Source organism: Pseudopipra pipra, chromosome 19 (assembly GCF_036250125.1).
Source record: "Pseudopipra pipra isolate bDixPip1 chromosome 19, bDixPip1.hap1, whole genome shotgun sequence".
Lineage (NCBI taxonomy): Eukaryota > Metazoa > Chordata > Aves > Passeriformes > Pipridae > Pseudopipra > Pseudopipra pipra.
In genome coordinates this window covers 6051505-6069512 of record NC_087567.1, presented here as the reverse complement: position 1 = coordinate 6069512, position 18008 = coordinate 6051505, and the positions used below count along the sequence as shown (strand labels likewise).

Below are 18008 nucleotides of genomic sequence, written 5' to 3'. Positions count from 1 at the left end.
TCTGGACTGCAATCCTGATCAGGAACAGCTAAATCCTGTTAGATTCAAAGCAAATTAAGAAAATGGTATAACTGTATTTGCTTTGTGAGAATTTTAAACTAGGGAGCCCCGAAGGGTTCAGAATGATACCCCGGGGGTAGCTCATACACCTCCACAAATGTGAACCTGCAGCTCACAAAAGTCACCCACGGGCAGTTTTCAGTAGCTGACCAGACTGCAGAGCAGCTCTTTTATCAGCATATTGCCCTGTGTTTAATAATTTCAGCCTTTTTTGCAAGTTAAAAATAATTTTTCTTCCCAACAAACAAGCTTTAGGGTGAACTTATTACTCACAATGCAAACAGCATCACCAGTCTCTAATCTCACTGCGACATCACGCAGGTGTTTGTAATCCAAACAGAGACAGGTGGACTCAAACACAAACTTTTCAAAGAAAAGAAAGCTCAACAGAGTTTACAGAAACATTGGAAGCCTCTTTTTACTCAGGCTCTTCCTTTTTACATTACCTAAAGGGAGAGAAGGTAACAGCTTGCAAGATTCCCAGACATAACAAGCTGTAAAGGGAAGGGGTGGAAGCCAGGAAATGTGGGTCAACTCTAATCACTTTGGTTATCTTTATTTTTTGTGACCCTGGAGAGAAAGTTGGTGGTTTCACCCTGAGTTTTCCTAAGCAGGAAGGCTGGACTGGATGATCTTAGAGGTCTTTTCCAACCTAAAGGATTCCATGATTTTAGGGCGAGTCCCAACAGTCTTTATCTGTCCACCCCGGCAGGGAGCAAGTGACACTCAACCTAATGGGCAATTTTCAGGGGAAAAAAATGAGGAATGTATCCCTTTCTAGTAAGGAATAAGGAAGAGTCGAGGCAGCTTGATGCTGGAATAAAGTTTAAACACCCTGACACAAACAGCCAAACCAGACAAACCCACACAGTTTTGGACAAACTGTAGTTTCATGAGAGGTAGGGCAGAGGCGTTGGTGCAAGATATATTTTAAGAAATAAGGACAGAAGTGAAGGCAAGGAGGAAGCAAAAGCAACTTCTGCTTCCTCCATTCCAGTGGTCAGCAGGGCTGAATTGCAGCCCACACTTTATCACTTCCAGGGTTAAGGACACGTCTTGTCAAAGTAATCTTTGAGGACATGCAAAATGTTACAGACACACAAAATTTAGCTGTGGAATACATGCACAACAGGCTTTCCTGAGACTGCCTGGACGAGGCATGCTTGTCAAGCCGATGTTCATGTCACCAAAATTCAAGCATTATTTGAAGGCAGCTTGGGAAAAACAGCATTTTAAATGCCAAATTTCACCTTTAAAGGTTTTCCCTGTCCTTGTCTCCATCATGGCTGCCACTTCCTCCTCATTTTTTTCTGTGCATTTGGTTCTTCCCTTCTTCTGCAACTGCAGGGACACACTTTGAACCCTTGTTTGGCTCCCCCTTCCCAAGAATTTGGGCGTTTTCCCTGATTAGTTATGCCTCCAGTAGTAGTAAAGATTAGAGCACAAGACCTGAACTGCTCAGAAGCTCAGGGAAACACCTCTTCAGTAGAAGTGGCAGATTTTCCAGAGGAAATCACAAAAGATACACAATTCTGCAGCTTAAAATCCTTTTTATTCTGAAATAAGTTCACTTAGACCAGGAATCTAAGCACAGCTCTTCCCGAGCAGACCATAATCTGCTGTTAACAGCAGAAAGTAAAAGCCAGATCAAATGGTTAAAATATCATTTTCATACTTATGCTAAAGATTTGTAGGTAACAAAAGAATACTCAGAGTTTGACTGCCCATAAGGACTTATAATGGAAAACCCAACTCAAGCTCAGCAAGAGTTGCAAGAATTTAAAATTTTGTGCCAATTTCTCACAAACCAGAGGGCTGACTAGTCTTCTGCACTAGCAGAGCTGCTATGATTAGTGGAACCTGCTGGCTCATACATAACTCATGAAGAATTCCCCCCTTTCCTCCCAAGGGAAACAATTTTGCATAGCAGCAGCACTTTTCACCCCCCTCCACATGTAAACCTGTAGAGTTTTAGTACAAGTTAGAGCAAGAAGTAGGTTGGCTCGATGCAGAAAGCATGAATTCCAGAGACAAATTATTTAAATAAGAGGTTTTAAAGACTAACAGTATAATTACAGTTCAGCTGAACTGAAAAAAACCCCCCTGCTTTCTGCTCTCTGCATGAGGTCCAGCTGCAGTGGAGCCAACAGGCAGCTCCCAACAACGCGTGCAGGCTGACACGAACACATGCAAAGCAGCTCAATCCAGCAGGTACAAACAGAATAAATCCACTCTGTTAACTATTCTCTTCTTATATTTTATTTATAAAGGGCAGCAACGTTTGAACCTCGCAATTCTAAGTTAATTACTCCACAGAGGCTGACAATCTACTTCCTAGACAAAAATAGCTGCTCCTAAGTTTTGCCTTATTCCAGTCACTGTCCTGACCTGCCACTGTGGGATCAAAAACCAACTGATTGGATGGATCTTCAATACCAGGACTGTCTATTTGTTTTCACAACCTCAAACTGTTGGAGACAAAAGGATCCAAGATCAGGTAGAGAAATTGGAGTGAGCAATTATTCCTTAAGGGGATAAAAAGCCTCTTAGGCTCCTCAAGACATTTAAGACATTTTTAAAATGGGCTTTTATTCAGTATCTAGAGAAAAACACTATTCTTTTTGTAAAGAGAGAAATACAGGCTGAGGAAAATTATGAACACAACCATTTAAAATGCAAATTTCAGATACATCTCATAACTAATCAGGAAGTATTGTAGAACAGCATCTGGGATTCAGGACTATAATAAATATCCTAAAAATAATTTTCATGAGCAGTTTTGGAGACTGTCAGTTCACTTTTTGCTCCATTAGAGCTCAGCTGTACAACCCCATGTGTTTAGCACATGTCACCATGAAAAAAAAACACATTCTGAAGTTTGTTAAAGCAATTCTCACTTGAGTTGTCAGATGGTGGCACCAATCATGCATACAAGCCATGGGAACAAGTTCAGGCTGCACCACAGACATTCTGCTTCACAACAGTTTCTGTTCCATTTGAACACCTACTCTTAGGAGGTGTTACAAGATGTCTTCAAAGTTGAAGGCTTGTGTCACTCACACAGTGCTTTAAATACTCAGCAACAGGGCATGAGCCTCAAATGTGACAAACAAGGACAGCCCAAGGCTTGACAGACTGACATGGACAATGCTGCTGGTCTGTCTAAAGAGCTTTGGCTATTTGAGGGAAAGGAATGACTTTATACAGGATTTCCAAACATAAATAATGCAAAAAAACCCCAAACAACCCACCCCCAAGATCACAGAAAGTATTCTCCTGTCTTATTTTCCCTCCCAAGGGCCAAAGCATCTAAAAACCACATTTACTTCCCTGTGTCCCTTCCAGTCACTGGTATTTGCCCAGCCTGGAGATAACATTAACTGCCACTGCAGGGCCAGCAAGGGAAATGAAAGAGCAAGAAGCTGGGGGATGAAGCTGCAGATAAGACCTTGTGTATAGCACTGCTGCAGTATCAGTGTGCTGATCTGCCTCGAAATGCAGAACACATACAAGTCACCTACTCATTTGCATTTTGAATTTAACAGAATTGGAGAAAACTGGAAACGATAGAGATCAAAGGCAGCTTTCCTAGAAAAAAGATAAATAAAGCAAGTAAAAAATAAAACAGCAAGACCTAGTGCCTCTTTTCACTAGTGCCCCAGTGAAACAGATAACTACACAAAAGCTGCATTTCTAAGTCTGTAAGACTGGGCACCAGAGAAAGAATGAATGCATTTGCTTGGACACTTTTCTATATAAATATTCCATTCACAAGCCTCAGCTCCATCTCCCTGGCTAGAACCCATCCCACCAGCACTAAAAGAAGCAAGTGAGGGCAGGGAGGAAGAAGGGAAATAGGCTTATCCTTTGCTACACATCGTGCTAATTAAGACCTCCAGAGTAGCTGCTCAGACATTAACTAACTCAGACATGTTCACCCAGCGTCCCCTGTGAGTTCTGTAAATCACAGGAATCCCATAATGTGGTTACCACTACTCCAGCTACCTGAGAGTTGGCTTGGCTGTAGCCAGACAAGATCCAGTCCCATCTCCTGGCTATGCAGTGCAGACATTCCCACAAACCTCTGGGCAGAGGGGTGTGACAGACTTACTGCTACAACAACCCTCTGCTGTCACACCTGGAAAGGACATTCTGCAATTCAACACCACAAACCAGAAGAAAGGTGATGCCACATAACACAGTCACACAGAAAAAAAACTCAAACAAAACTCAGCTCATGTATGTTGTCAAGTCCTTTGCTGATGTTCACTATGTGAATGGCTTTAAATGTGCTTTTATTGAAGTGTGGAGGGGGGGGTGTGTAGAGGTGTTTGCTGGATTTTTTTTTAAAGTTGTTTATGGTTGTTGTTCTAAAACCAGCTCTCATTTTTCAAGTCTTTCAAGACATGCGTAAATAAAATTATTAAAAATTTAGCAAAGGTTTTAATTCAGGGATAAACAGCAAGTATGGAAATCTGCCATCATTGGTATAATAGCTTACATTAATATAACAGCACTTGTGAAAATGTCCAAATGTATCTTTAGAAGTTCTTCTGGTTTAGATTTCTACTGTAAAATTAATCAGGTTTGGTAAATGACAATCCCTTTTTGCTCAATGTGAGATCATAAGATTTATTGGCTCCAGTGTTGTGAGGGCACTAATGCCTAATTTTCTAATTTTCAAAGAAATAGAATTAGTTTTGTCCAGTTTTCCCCTGAGGTTTAGGGTTCAGTTATTGATTTCTTGTCTATAACCACTGGCAACTTTAAAGCACAAGGGATTTTATCAAGGGGTCATATAGTTCACTGCTTAAGTCAGGCTGAGCTCTACACAGAAAAACTGGATTTCTTATCTCCCCTTGCTTAGTTGGATCTTTATTAATTAGAGAGAGAAATCAGGAAGTTTGACTGTCACTACAAGCAGGATTCCTCATCCCCCAGTTAGCAGGGCTCTGCATAGGAACTGGAGAGCTGTGATACATTCCCAGTCCTTTATATGTGCCACTAAGAGTCCTAATCCCTCTTTTCTTCCCCGAGTTGCGATCAAGCTTTTACCATTACAATTAAAAAAATTTTTAAATCAAAGCTAGTTCATCAACATGGAGGATGTCCAAGAATAACAGATTATATTGATCTGAAATCCTCAGCCAATTCCCAATCGCGACAGTTTGACAGCAGAGAAACATCACTGCACTGAAGAGGGAGGAGACATTTTTGTGTTGCCAGTAAATAAAACCCAAAGCACATGACACTGGTCACGGTTTGACATGCAGGTTGAACAAAGCAGATAAATAATTTATCAAGCCCAAATGTGATTTGCTGCTCTGCCTGTGCTGACACTTGTCAGGAGTCTGTCACACCAAGCATATCACAAGCTGGACCTCGCAGAGAGGCTGTAACAGCACTTGCATTAAACTGGCAAAAGGCAGCAGAGTTTCAAATTAGCACCGTCTTGCTGGTTATCAGAGAACACGACACGTGTTAAGGCAATAGAACAAAACCAGCTGAGCTGACCACCAGCTTCAATCAGCTTTTGGTTGACATTCAGAACTCCAGCAGCCTCACGTAGTACAGCTTGTCAGTGGTCATCTTTCTCTGTTTTCAGTGACATGTTCAAATAATCATCATGTAAAGTTTCTAAATGAAAACGAAGATGCTGTTTTTAAGGAGGAGTGTGTTTACTCCCTGCTTGCAAAGACCACTTTACACCTTCTGTGTGAAATACTCCATATTTATGTTTTCTGCACACCTCTAACATCACAACCTTGCTCTAAGCAAGTCCAAGCTCTCTCATAAATACAGAACATGAGTGTTTTCCTTTTTAGGCACACACACCTTGCGGAGGTTCAGTAGTTCCTCCCCACACCCGTCACCCTGATGCCTAAAGAAGTTGGCTAATGGAACACAAACCATCTTGAGATTACTCTCATATATGAGGAAAAATATTTGAGAAGTTTGCACTAAAACAGAGGCACTGAATAGCTGGGCAGACCAGAAGAATGCAACCTCTTACAGCAGCATTTCTTTGTAAGGCAGATCTTCAACTGCCAGCACGCCAAATCAGCTACCTTAAAGATAACTGTACTTGGTTTTATGATTCTTTGTAATGTTCTGACAATTTTGCCTTCTTAGACTGCAATATTGATCACATATTGATGACAAATATCACCTCAATTCAAGGCAGGCAGCCAGGGAACATGACCTAAGAGCACCTTTACAAATCAAGCATCACATACAGCAGAGCTGCCGCTCACAGCTAAGTCAGAATAATCGAGGTTGGAAGGGCCTCTGGAAGTCACCCAATCCACCCTCCTGCTAAAAGCAAGTCTAATTAGATCAAAGTGCTCAGGGATCTGCCTGGGTATCTCCAAGGATGGGGATTCCACAACTTTTCTGGGCAACCTGTTCTAATATTTGACCTATTTCACTGTAGAGCTCACAGTGCTTGCAATTTGTCTGAATCATTAATTCAGAAAACTGCTTCTCACGTATTAAAATCAACATGACCACACTGAGTCCATCTCCTTAAAAAAATGGGGAATGACAGAGGAGTGTGTAAGGAAGGGAGAGAAAGAGTGAAGACAATTTCACCCAAAACGGGAAAAATCTTCACACTACTCTTCAGCAAGCCATGAATTGCTGTTCTCTAGCACAGACAGAACATAACAGCCAATGTGGGTGAGGTCACAGACAAGGGATGAGAAAGAGCAGAAGGGACACACTGCTCCCCTCATTTATCCTACTCCTCCCTCTATTTGAAACTGTTCCATTCTACCCTGACACACAGAAAAGGTTTTCATGCAGGAACTGAAAATGCCATCTCAGCACCAACTGTTTGCAAACACTCAATCCTCTTAAAGGCTGACAAAGAAAATAAGTGTGGTGACAAACACCCATGTGGACAGAGCCTGTGGTGACTGTTCAAGTGTATGGTCAGAGTAGGAAAAATAATCTTGACTTTGCTGAACAAAGTTGCCAAGTGATCAAAATCCCAAGGAAATCTTTCTTTTAGCACATAAGGAAGCTGGTTTGTGTGTCACACAAAAGTGAAAACCTCAGAATTCAAGATGATGGCCTTCTACTTAAAGCACCACCTGAGTAATTTTACTCATAAAAACAATCTCTAAGCTGAATTAATTATGCTGGCAGCTACTGGGAACAGGAACTTATTCAGTTCTTGAGGAGATCACTTTCCAGCTATGCCCCAACCCCATGACAGAAGGAGAAAGAGGAAATGGAGCAGTGGTTTATAGTTTTAAAAACAAAACAAAACTATTCCAGTATTTGAGATATTAATTAATACATTTAATTCTGCATTAACCATACAGAAATGGTTTTCACAGCACCATGACATTAACTGCACACCTCTGATTAGTTTTAAGAGGAGTAAAGAAATGGCAATGAGATGACAACAGTGATTTTTCTTCCCTTTTCCCCCTCTGGGTTCTGCCAAACCACCAGCATACCTCATATCTGAATACTTGCCACATAGTACAAAGGCCAATAGTTTTGGGGAACATAAAACCTGGATAACAAACATGGAGACTGAAGTTAATTACTCCCAACTTCGATAGATACAGCAGAAGTGAAAAAGCTTCAGGGCAACCATCAACTCTTCAAAAATCTAAATTTTAAGTAGAAATCCCTCAGTTTCCTTATTTTAGTTTTTTAAATAAACAGGACAGGCCACCTTCACACCCCACAACCTCCCATAGGGTGCCAGTCATCAAGTTCATGTGAAGCAACCTCCAGCACAGGAAATGAGCAGAGCTGGAGGGCTGCAACACTCTGCTGTACTCAGAAGACACAGAAGGAAGCAGCAATCTCACCCCCCTGTGGAAAAGGTTCAGCAAGTAGTAGTATTTAGAGTCTTTAAGGTTTAGAGAAAGCTGTCAGTGAGCAGCACCTGAATGGCAGTACCACACACTGCTACAGAGCCACGAGACAGAAGGGTGAAGGACCCACTGTGCTGCCAGGCTACAGAAATCACAGGAGCAGCTTTTACCACACAGTGCCCACAGAAAAAAAAAAAAAGAGGCCAAGCACTTTTCCTCTTCACTCAGCTGTTTTACAATTGCAAGGCAAAGGTCAACTATCTTCATTCACTTTTGGAAACCAGCCACAAGATTACTAACAACCAGCTTAATGGCTACAGTTCAAGTGCTATTCACTCAGGTCCCAAATCTGTGGGTAGGCAGCAGTAATGGCACATGACATCATAGGCAAGTTATCTGCTGAGGTCAGAGCAGGAGACTGGGCACCTCTGCCTCTGCTCCCCACAGAGACAACGGGAACTGCCAAGGAGTGGCAATCACACTGTTCCAGATTTTGTTCTTTCCTTAGTGTGGCCAAGGCTACAAACCAACCTTTTGCCATCCTCAAATATCCCATCAGACCGAGGTGGTTGTCTGGGGGTGCATCACAACAGGTATCCCACAGTTAAAGTCGTCACTGCACACCAAGGGACACCTCAAGAGCAAAGGGGGCAGGTGCATTTAATATGCTACAACTTTATTTCTCTTCCCAATTCATTCAGGGACAGGAGGACTGACCTGGTTAATGAGAGAGATCACAGGGGGCACATGACTGGGATACCCTGAGATTTCTCAGTCGGGAGCAGAGCTCCAACAAATAGATCTGGAATGTCTGATGAAAATAAAATTTCCACAACCTCAAACCCATTTGAAGTGAAACAGACTTTTCAAAATGACAAAGTGCCACTAAAGTGAACTGTAACAATTCTAACTCGTTTGGGCTTATTTGTTTGAAATTTGCCAGCTTTACACAGTGACTCTGACCATGCTGCACAGAACTCAGCTCAACTGTGTGCTGAAGGATTCCTGAAACTCCTGAAGTTTCCACTGACTTTACAGATAATCTTGAGGAATTTACCATTTCTATGACTCAGTTTATGCATACAAGAAATAAACATGTAAAATTTGTATATGTTTTCAGAATATGAGCTGAAAGGAAAGGAAATTACAGAATAAAGAATGGTTCATCGATGTTGTGAAGATGTGTTTGGCCTAGGTATTGGATAAAGTAGGAAAATCCCTCTGTATTTCAGGAAAAATACAGTTATAAATGCAGTGTAACAGCATACATACCACCTTGTGTCTATTTGTGTGACAAAATTTGTACCTATGGGAGAACATCAAGTGGATAGGAGTCCAGAACATCTTACTATCAGCCAATGTGCAGAGATGCAAGACTTTTATCACAGACTGAACTTTAAAAAGTCTAAAAAAAGTTATATTTCCTTTAATTCTTAGATAAGAACATATTTCTAAACAAATGCAAATTTTAGAAGACATTTTTTCAGGTACTTCAGCAAACTTCCACACCAAACTAGACTAAAAGAGCTGAGAATACACTTTAAAATAAACTTTATTATACCTAATTCTTCCTTCCTGTTCAGCATTTTCTACAAGCTGATTTTAGCTGTGCTCTACTTCAAATACACTGTAAAAGTTGAGGGCAATTAGTAGTAACCCAAAATAGAAGAATACAGCTCAGGTTAAAAAAAAATAAATGCAAGGTTATCACAGAAGGCTTATAAAATTCTGACAGTCTCAAATGTTTAAAACAACCAAAGGAAATATTCTGATAATTTACACACACTCTGGCAGTGAGGTGTACAGGTCTAACAGGAGCTTTTAGGCCAATTATGGGCCAGGGATGCATATAGATGCAATTATTTTATAAGTTAACAGTCTCAAAGCAGGATATATTTTTGCAGCCTTTATCTGTTGATGGTCACATGCTTTAAACAAAGCCACAGTTATGTTATTGAAATATCAGCTACCAAAGACATATATTAAGTTTATACACAGAGGTTATTTTTTCCAACTTATCTTAAAATAGTAGTTAAAAATTAAGCCCTTCCTTAGCAAAAATGTTGAGCAGATGAGTAATCCCACTGAGGTCTGCAGGACTTGATTTGTCAGCATACACACAGTTACATCTGCAGAAAGGCACCTCTCAGAACTGCTTTGACTCAAAGCATTTTAGAAAAAAGCGGCTTAAAAATACTTTAATATTAAAGACATCACACTAAGAAGGTAAAGACCACCTTAAATGTTTACAGAGAATAGTGACTCTGAATGAGCTCCATTAAAACATTCTCCAATACGGTCTTATTCCTTGGAAGCAACAAAGCCCTGAGCTCTGCTTCACTGAGGCCAAATCACTATGGATTTTTGCATTTTACTCCCCCTCCAAAATAAAATTTTAGGCTTGTTCTGTGTGTCCAGTTTTATTAAAGTTTTAGAAATTCAAATATTTTTCAAATTCCAGCAATATAGCCAAGATGAAGTCCTAAAAGTCTTTGATATACTGAAAGAACTATAGACCAAAATTCCTCTAATGCACTCCAACATTCACTTACATCTGCACAGATCCATTAAATATTCAGCCACAAGTTTATCACTTGAGTTCATCAGGACTGAAGATAAAACTCAGCTTCAATATTTGACAGCCTGATGCTAAAAGATTATCTGCTGAGAAATAATCCAATCACTGTTCTTTGATATTGGGATCCTTGGCAGGAGGCAAGGAAGAGGAATACCAAATTGATCTTGATTATTTTATGGGGCTTCCTCTCATAAGGGGAATTCAGTGTAGAGATGATCTTCTGCTCGGTATTGTGTTTATGACTAAGTTTTCAAATATTCCAGTCTCAGAGGAGAGTCCTTAGAGACCGGGATGCATGCTTAACACCGAAATGAAACGGCTTCTCCTGCTCTTAGAGAGGTGTGACTGAGATTTCGGAGATCTTGAGGCTCCCTATTAAAAGGAGATGGCGCTCCCCGGGGACCCACAAGAGCGTCAGGTCTGACGGACAGGAAGAGACTCAGAGAGCAGCCGAACAGCCCAGGGGTAAAGAGGAACCTCCCGAGCCCTCACCCTCCACCTACCTTAAGGACATCTCCCCGCTTGAAGCTCAGCTCGTCATCCGCCGTGGCTTTGAAGTCGTACTTGGCGATGGCTTCCATGCTGGGGCTGCCGCGCCCGGCGGTGCGGGCGGTGGGCAGGAAGCGCTCCCCGAAGCCTCCGCTGCTCCCGCGGCGGCTCCCGGCTCCGTGCGAGGCGCCGGCCCCGTCTCTCACATACAGGGAGGCCGGGGGACGATCCGCCCTAGGGGAGGGGGAGGAGGAGGAAGAGACGGGCCATTAGGGGAAGTGGCACGGATCGATGGCCGGGGCCGCGCCCAGCGCCGCTCCCTCCGCCCGGCGCGGCCGCCGCCGCTTCCTCCCGCTGCCGCTCGCCCGGGCCGGGCCCGCCCCGAGTGACGCGTCCCGCGGCCAGTGACCAACCCGCCGGCCCCGGGGGCGGGCCCGGCACCGACCCGCCGGGAGACACCGCCGGGAGCCACCGCCGGCCCGCGCCCGGGGCTCAGAGAGCTCCGCTGCCCGCGGGGGAGCCGCGCCGGGCGGGTCCGCCCCGCTCCCGCCTCTCACGGAATCCTCCCGCTCCTCGCATCGGGGATCACGGCGATGTAACGGGGGCACGGCCCGCGGGGGAGGTGGGCGGCGATGGGCGAGGGGATGCGCTGCGCTCCCAACACATGTGGAGACGCAGCCTGCACCCATGGCTTGGGATCCATGGATTTCTTCCATTCATACGGCTCGGGCAGATTTAACGACAGCGAGTTAGACAAAGCAGAGAGTGCTGCCGGGTTCTTGGAATTGAAATGCCTATCAAAAAGTGTCCTCAAATAACATTATACAGAGACAAAAGTTTGGGCTCACTCGAACATAAAAGCAACCACCCTGAAATTCCAGGGTTTTGAGCAGCAGAACACATTAAAAAATATTCATAAGCACAGTGTGAGGGACAGAAGGTTTGTGTATCTCTCATGGGCCCAGAGAAGAAATTACATCAAACCGGGCAAAGCATATATACACACTGAAAAGGCTTAAATCTTGATCTCAGGTTATAATAGGAAGGATTTAATCTAACTCCAGCTACACTTCATAGCAGAGAGGGTAAACAATCCGAAAAAAAATACAGTATACAAGTTAAAAACCATGAATATCCTCCTGAAGAACAAGCAGAGAGCTGGTACTTGTCAATGACAATTCAAGACAGGAGAGATCTGACAAACACTGGTGAACCCACGCACCTGCTAATTCGGGCTCTGTGGTTGCAGCCCAGAAAGAGCCCTGCTGCATGCAAAGGCAGCAGATGGCAACAGTAATTTCTCATTTCAGAGAAAAACATGCCTTACATAAATGCAGCTCAGCAATTAATACACTTATATTCCACGAGTCCCATGTTTGCCCAACCTTGAGCTCCCTGTAAAGAATAACGAAGCTCAAGGCAAACACCAGAACTGAGATTCTATCACAGGAATCTGGCAGAATGAGAAGAGGTAGGTACAGGATTTACCTTGATCAAAAAAAAAAAAAGACCAGCTTAGCATGAGTCCCCAGGTGGACAGAGCTCTGGGATTTCTCTGGTCCTCCCACACAGCGATACCAAAACATCAGCAAGACTGACAAGGCTGTCAGGAGCCAGGAAGATCCCCAAGCTGCCTGTGCTACCCTGACTGGTGGAAATAAATACACTGTATCCAAGCTTCCACCAGCACACATATTTAAAGTCATCCAGCGTATCACCCGAACTGCACTGGTAATTCTAAAAGACTTTAAAGGTGATGAAGAAGCACCTTTCTGAAGTGAGCCTTCCACACCACACCAGCACACTCCCACAAACAGCAACAATAACTTTCCTTCACCAGAAGTATTTTCCCTTTGCCGCCTCTATTGTGTTGTGTTCACCACCTCATCTTTCCAACCTGGCCTCTTGGGGTTTTTTAACTGATGGTATTGATAATTTTCTGCCATTATTGCAACACTAAGGAGCAACACGAGTGACCATGTAGGAAGCAATGGAAAATGCAAATGTTTGCTCAGTGCTTGCACTTACACTGTCCTATACCTGTTATGGTGAACAGCATCTATTTCTATTCCTCCTTAAGTGACAAATACCAGTGGCAGCAACCTGTGGGTGTTTCTAACAGCACTGCACCACATGTGAAGATGTGTGTGATTATATGGGCACACAAACACCTTTCAGCTTGAAAACCTGGGGTTCCAAACCTAAGAACGTAACAGCAAGTTGCACAAATTAAAAGGCTCAGGCACATCTAAAGAAAGAAACTTCAGCTGGTAAATGTTCCTTTCTTTGGGGTACACAAGTATTGCTACCCAGTACTGCACTACCAGTGAAGAATTATTTTTAACTGAAGGGGTTAACACACAACTGCCTTAGAGAAACTGATGCAGCATTTCCAAGAACTACACTGGCATTTCCCTGAGCTGAGCAGCAGCACAATATCGGGAAATTTTCCAGCACAATTCAAGATGAAAGAGATTCATCATGCAATTTTCTTTACACATGCATTGGGATTACTACCACCACCATACATACTGTCAGCATATAAAGCAGTGATGTTTTCAGGTAACAATGTTAACAGCAGCTGCAGCCTAGAACAAAACTAACCATCCTGACTTCAGGCAAAAGCCTAGCTGAAGTTTAGGCAACAAACTTACATGTAAAACAGGGAAAAGCTTTGGAAATATTAAACCAAGACACAGCAAATGTCAGGAAAGGTAAACTCAGAACGTAATTCCCTTAAAGTCACTTAGAAAGCATTTGCTGTTCACAGCCTTATTAAATAAGTTCTCACACACAGTCAAGCATGTAATTATTAAAATATTAACGAATCAACTGCACGAGGGGAAAAATGAGCTTACTGGGGTAGGTCTGTGCCCACTGAGAGCACAGCTGTACATGCCTCATGCAGAGAGCAGGGCAGCAGGACATGTTACTGTAGTGAGCCCCAGCAGACTGCAAATGGAATAAGACTGGTATGAATGAATAACAGGCAATATATGAATACAATGATTACATGTTACAAAAATTACCAGGTGATCTTGCTAGAGGAATGACTAAGATTTCTCAGAATATCAATATCTCTCACCTTACTGTGGCTCAGAGCAAGATACTTCCTTTGCTCTTAAAAAAAAAAAAAAAAAAAAAGTGGGGGGGAAAGGATGGAAAGGCAGCAGATGCAGCCAACAGTAAATGCTCAGCAGCAGTAGTGCTGCAGCTCAGGATGGAATATAAGTAATTATAAATACACAACTCCCTGTTGTGGCCAACAGGAAACAATTCTCACTTGCTTTTTAACAGATATTTCAAAAGCCACACAGGCAAAGGTGGGCTTTTTACACTGCTCTTACAAACAGCATGGTTTTTAAATGACAGAGCTTTCTCATTGTTCTCTTTCCACTGTTTTACTGCTCTTCTGGAAAGTGATACAGGCAGGAATAGAACAGATAGTTTAGAAAAGCCAAAGCGAGTGAATAAAGAAGATACAATTAGTGGGAGATTTTGGAAAGAATCAGATCCTAAGCTTCATCAGCTGTTCTAGGACAAAACATTATTAAGGGTGGTGGAGAGAAAAATGTGTGGATACATCATCTGGAAGACATGCAGAAATGCAAGTGTCAGGCTGTAGACAAAAGAATAGAAAGCAAAAATTATATGGGCAGAACACTTATTCAAATTAGCCAAATAAGGAAGTATAACATGATAAAGGAATGAGGTAAAACCTAAATTCAATTATCAACGTATAAACCCCAGAACACTCAGGATCACAAAAGATACTCAGAATCCAGCAGCTTAAAGCCATTCAAATTCCTTAAGGACTGCATGACAACTCCAGATATCACTTACAAAACTAAGCTACAGCACAAAGCACAGATAATACTTACCAGATCAAAACATTTTATCAGGTAACAAAAAACTTCACCTCTGCCAAAACTTATTTGCTAGCACATTTTTTTTTCTTATTTTAAACTGCATAAAGTAGCTTTAAATGTCATGAGCTTGGCTGGCATTATGAAATACTCAAAACACTGCGTGACTTAATCAACATAAGAGATGATAATAACTGAAAGGTCTTTTTTTGGTACGAATTCTCAATATCCAAAGTTTGCATAGAAATGGATTACAAACAACACCGTGTTTGAAGATTAACCATCTGTGATCCTTCAGATTTTGTCCCTTGACCTCAGGCATTTACTAAGTTTTAAAACAAGGAATTAACTTCCCTAAGCACTGTATCTATGAATTGCTCTCGCAATTATTAGCTGTGCTACAGAACAGTTTTCTCTTTAGGTTATAAAAGAGATGTCTGAGTCAGATGTTGTGGGAGTTAACAAGACTGCATCACTGTCTTCAGAGATCATTTGAAACTATATTGGCAAGTCGAACCTTACCCCCACAAAACCAACACTGAACGTCAGGCAGGAAGCTCAGAAAAGAAGGAAGAGGCTACGAGAAACACGTCCTTCTCCATCACAGAAACTCGCGTCTGAAGCACGACCCGAAAGGCGTTTAGAGACACAAAGGTAGGGGTGTTATGCTGCCTACATGGTGCTCAGCCTTTTAACCTCTGGGAGCGGCGCAAAGTTAGGAAGCGCTCTGTAGGGCATAGTAAAGATAAGCCCCAAGAACCACGAGCAGAGCACACTCCACAGCAGAGGAAAAAGCCCCAAAATGAGCCCCGGCCCGGCGGTCCCCAGCACGGAGCGGTACATGAGCTGGGGCTCCCGCCGAGCACACAACACAGCCCAGACCTTATTCCATCCCAGGGGTAGCAGAGGCCCAGGGTCGCGGGGCCGGCGCTGAGGCGGCTCCCAGCGCGGAGCACAGGCCGCGGCACCGGGGGCTCGGCGTGTGCGCCCCCCCCGCCGCCCCTCCCCACCCAAGCCCGGCGGGCGCCGAGGGCCGCGCGCCCGGCCCGCCGCACTCACCGCGCAGCGCTGGGCGTTCCCGCCGCCTGCCCGGCCCCGCGCGGCCCGGCCCGGCCGCCGCTCCAGCGCCGCCTCAGCCGCCGCTCCTGCCCGGCCCGGCCCGGCCCCCCCGCCCGCCGCGCCGCCGGCCCCGCCGCAGCTCTCGCGAGAGCCGCCCTGTCAGCGCCCTCCGCGCCGCCGGCGCCTGCGCGCCCCCGCCCCGCGTGCGGGCACGCCCCGCGCGTGCGCGTCCCGGGCCGCCCCGCCCCAGCCGCGGGAGTCACCGGGAATGACCGGGAATTACGGGAGTGCTGGAGGAGCCGGCGCGGAGGGGAGAGGAGCTATAGCGGATCTGAGCAGCGCGGGCCGTGCAATAGACCCGAAAAGAGGTGGCAGCCAGGCGGGGGCCGGGCTCTCCTCCCGGGCAACCGGCGGCAGGACGGAAGGACACAGGCTTAAGCTGCGCCTGGGGAGGGTTACGTTGGACTCGAGGAGGAATCTCTTCCCAGAAGGAGTGGTTAGACAGTGGAAGGCGCTGCCCAGGATGGTGGTAGAGTCTCCGTCCCTGGAGATGGTTAAATGCAGACTGGACGTGGCTCTCGGTGCCGTGGTCTGTATGACAAGGTGGTGGTGGGTCACAGGTTGGACTCAGTGGTCTCAGAGGTCTTTTCCAACCTAACCGATTCTGTGATTCTGCTGTCGAGGCTCTGTTAACACCCCGGGGAGAAGGCCACGAGCACAGGTTTCCAGAGGTGAAACCACCCCAGCTTTGTGCAAAATATTTGCCCAGTTTATCAGTGTCTCCACTTTTCTGTCAGACAGGGAACGTACCACACCACGGAGCCAGCAAGGACAAAGCATTGAGAAGCTCCTGTAACTACCAGGGAAAACTCCCATTCCAGCAATACAGCCGAGCTTGTCCAGCTGGCACTGAAGGGTGTGGAGCTGCTCCCCGAGCTCAGAGCAAACAACACACCCCGTAGAGCCATTATTTGACACCTGCCACCCCTCACGAGCAGTGATTACGGTGCCCGTGCTGCAGGAATAAACACTGTGATCACACACTGCAATTACAAGGTGCACAGAGGGCAAAATTCACATTGCACAGGTGACTAATGCCAGGGTTTGCCTGGGTGACCCTCCTGACATTCTTTTGGCTTGAAAACACTCTAATTACAACATACAGTAAAGCAGTGTCTCAGGTAAACATCAGGCCTCGATCCCCTGATAAAGCCACTGAATAAAAAAAGCTGTCCTGTGGCTCTAGAGACCAAAGGTAGTTACATCCACACCAAGACTAAAGTAAGATCAGAAAATATACCACAACCTCATGCAATTTGGCTTACAAACAACGTTCTGCAAACATTGCCCGCTAACATTCCCATTCTAAATGCTTAAGCAGCTTAAGGAAGATTCCTGGGATTAAATGTATGGTTTAAACCCTTAGCAAGACCATTTTCTCATCCTCATAGCACTGTACTTACAGGGATTTAACTTATTCCCAGATTTGGTTATTGGGGGAAGTGTGAATTCTCCCAATACTTCATTCAAAAACTGGAAAGGGTGGAGAAAAGGAGCTTTAGGAGTTGAGGATGTTACAAATGTTTCAGACATTCTTTCTGAGAATACAGAAAGGTGACAAAAAGACTGGTGAAATCCGAGCTAGATTCCAAGATCCCTCAAGTCCCTGGTACTTGTTCCTAGAACAGCCCTACAGAATCTCTGGTTTCATGTATGACCTCAAAATGGGGATTCAGAAGTTCTCAGTAAGCCTTCTGAGACGTTATTTAACTTACAGAAAAGTTAGAGGAGCTACTTTTAGCTGGAGTTGCAAAGCCAGCTATGGCCAACAGCTGCCAGTTGAATGACAGCTACTTTATGGGGCTGCAGCTGCCTGACTGTAAAAGGGCAGTCCTAGAAAATCAAACAAGCAACAAATTTCAGAGATAGCAGAGATCAGATTATTGCAGAAAGATACTCCTGACTGAGGAGTTGCTGAGATCTACTTGCTTGCAAACCATGTAGGTCGTTCTCCCAGCTTGCAAACAATGCTTTAGAAAAAACACACAACTTACTGTGCAGCTTTACCTACAGCAAAAGCCAAAATCCTGACATAGCTGTGAGCAAGGGTGAAAAAGGCAA

The 18008-nt window shown here is 44.3% G+C and overlaps 1 protein-coding gene across 2 annotated transcripts in view; it reads right to left on the bottom strand.

Moving 5' to 3' along the window:
- The window catches only part of GRB2 (growth factor receptor bound protein 2), a 54478-nt gene that overhangs the window by 33513 nt on the left and 2957 nt on the right, over nt 1-18008 (bottom strand). Inside the window, exons 1-2 of one of the 2 annotated variants that reach the window (XM_064675897.1) lie at nt 15888-16043; nt 10977-11196 (exon numbers count right to left, since the gene is read on the bottom strand). In XM_064675897.1, coding sequence (XP_064531967.1) covers nt 10977-11054 — 78 coding nt within the window. In that variant the 5' untranslated portion in view covers nt 11055-11196; nt 15888-16043. Of the gene's footprint in view, nt 1-10976; nt 11197-15887; nt 16044-18008 lie in introns of those variants that run through there. The other variant, XM_064675898.1, reaches the window with a different exon arrangement.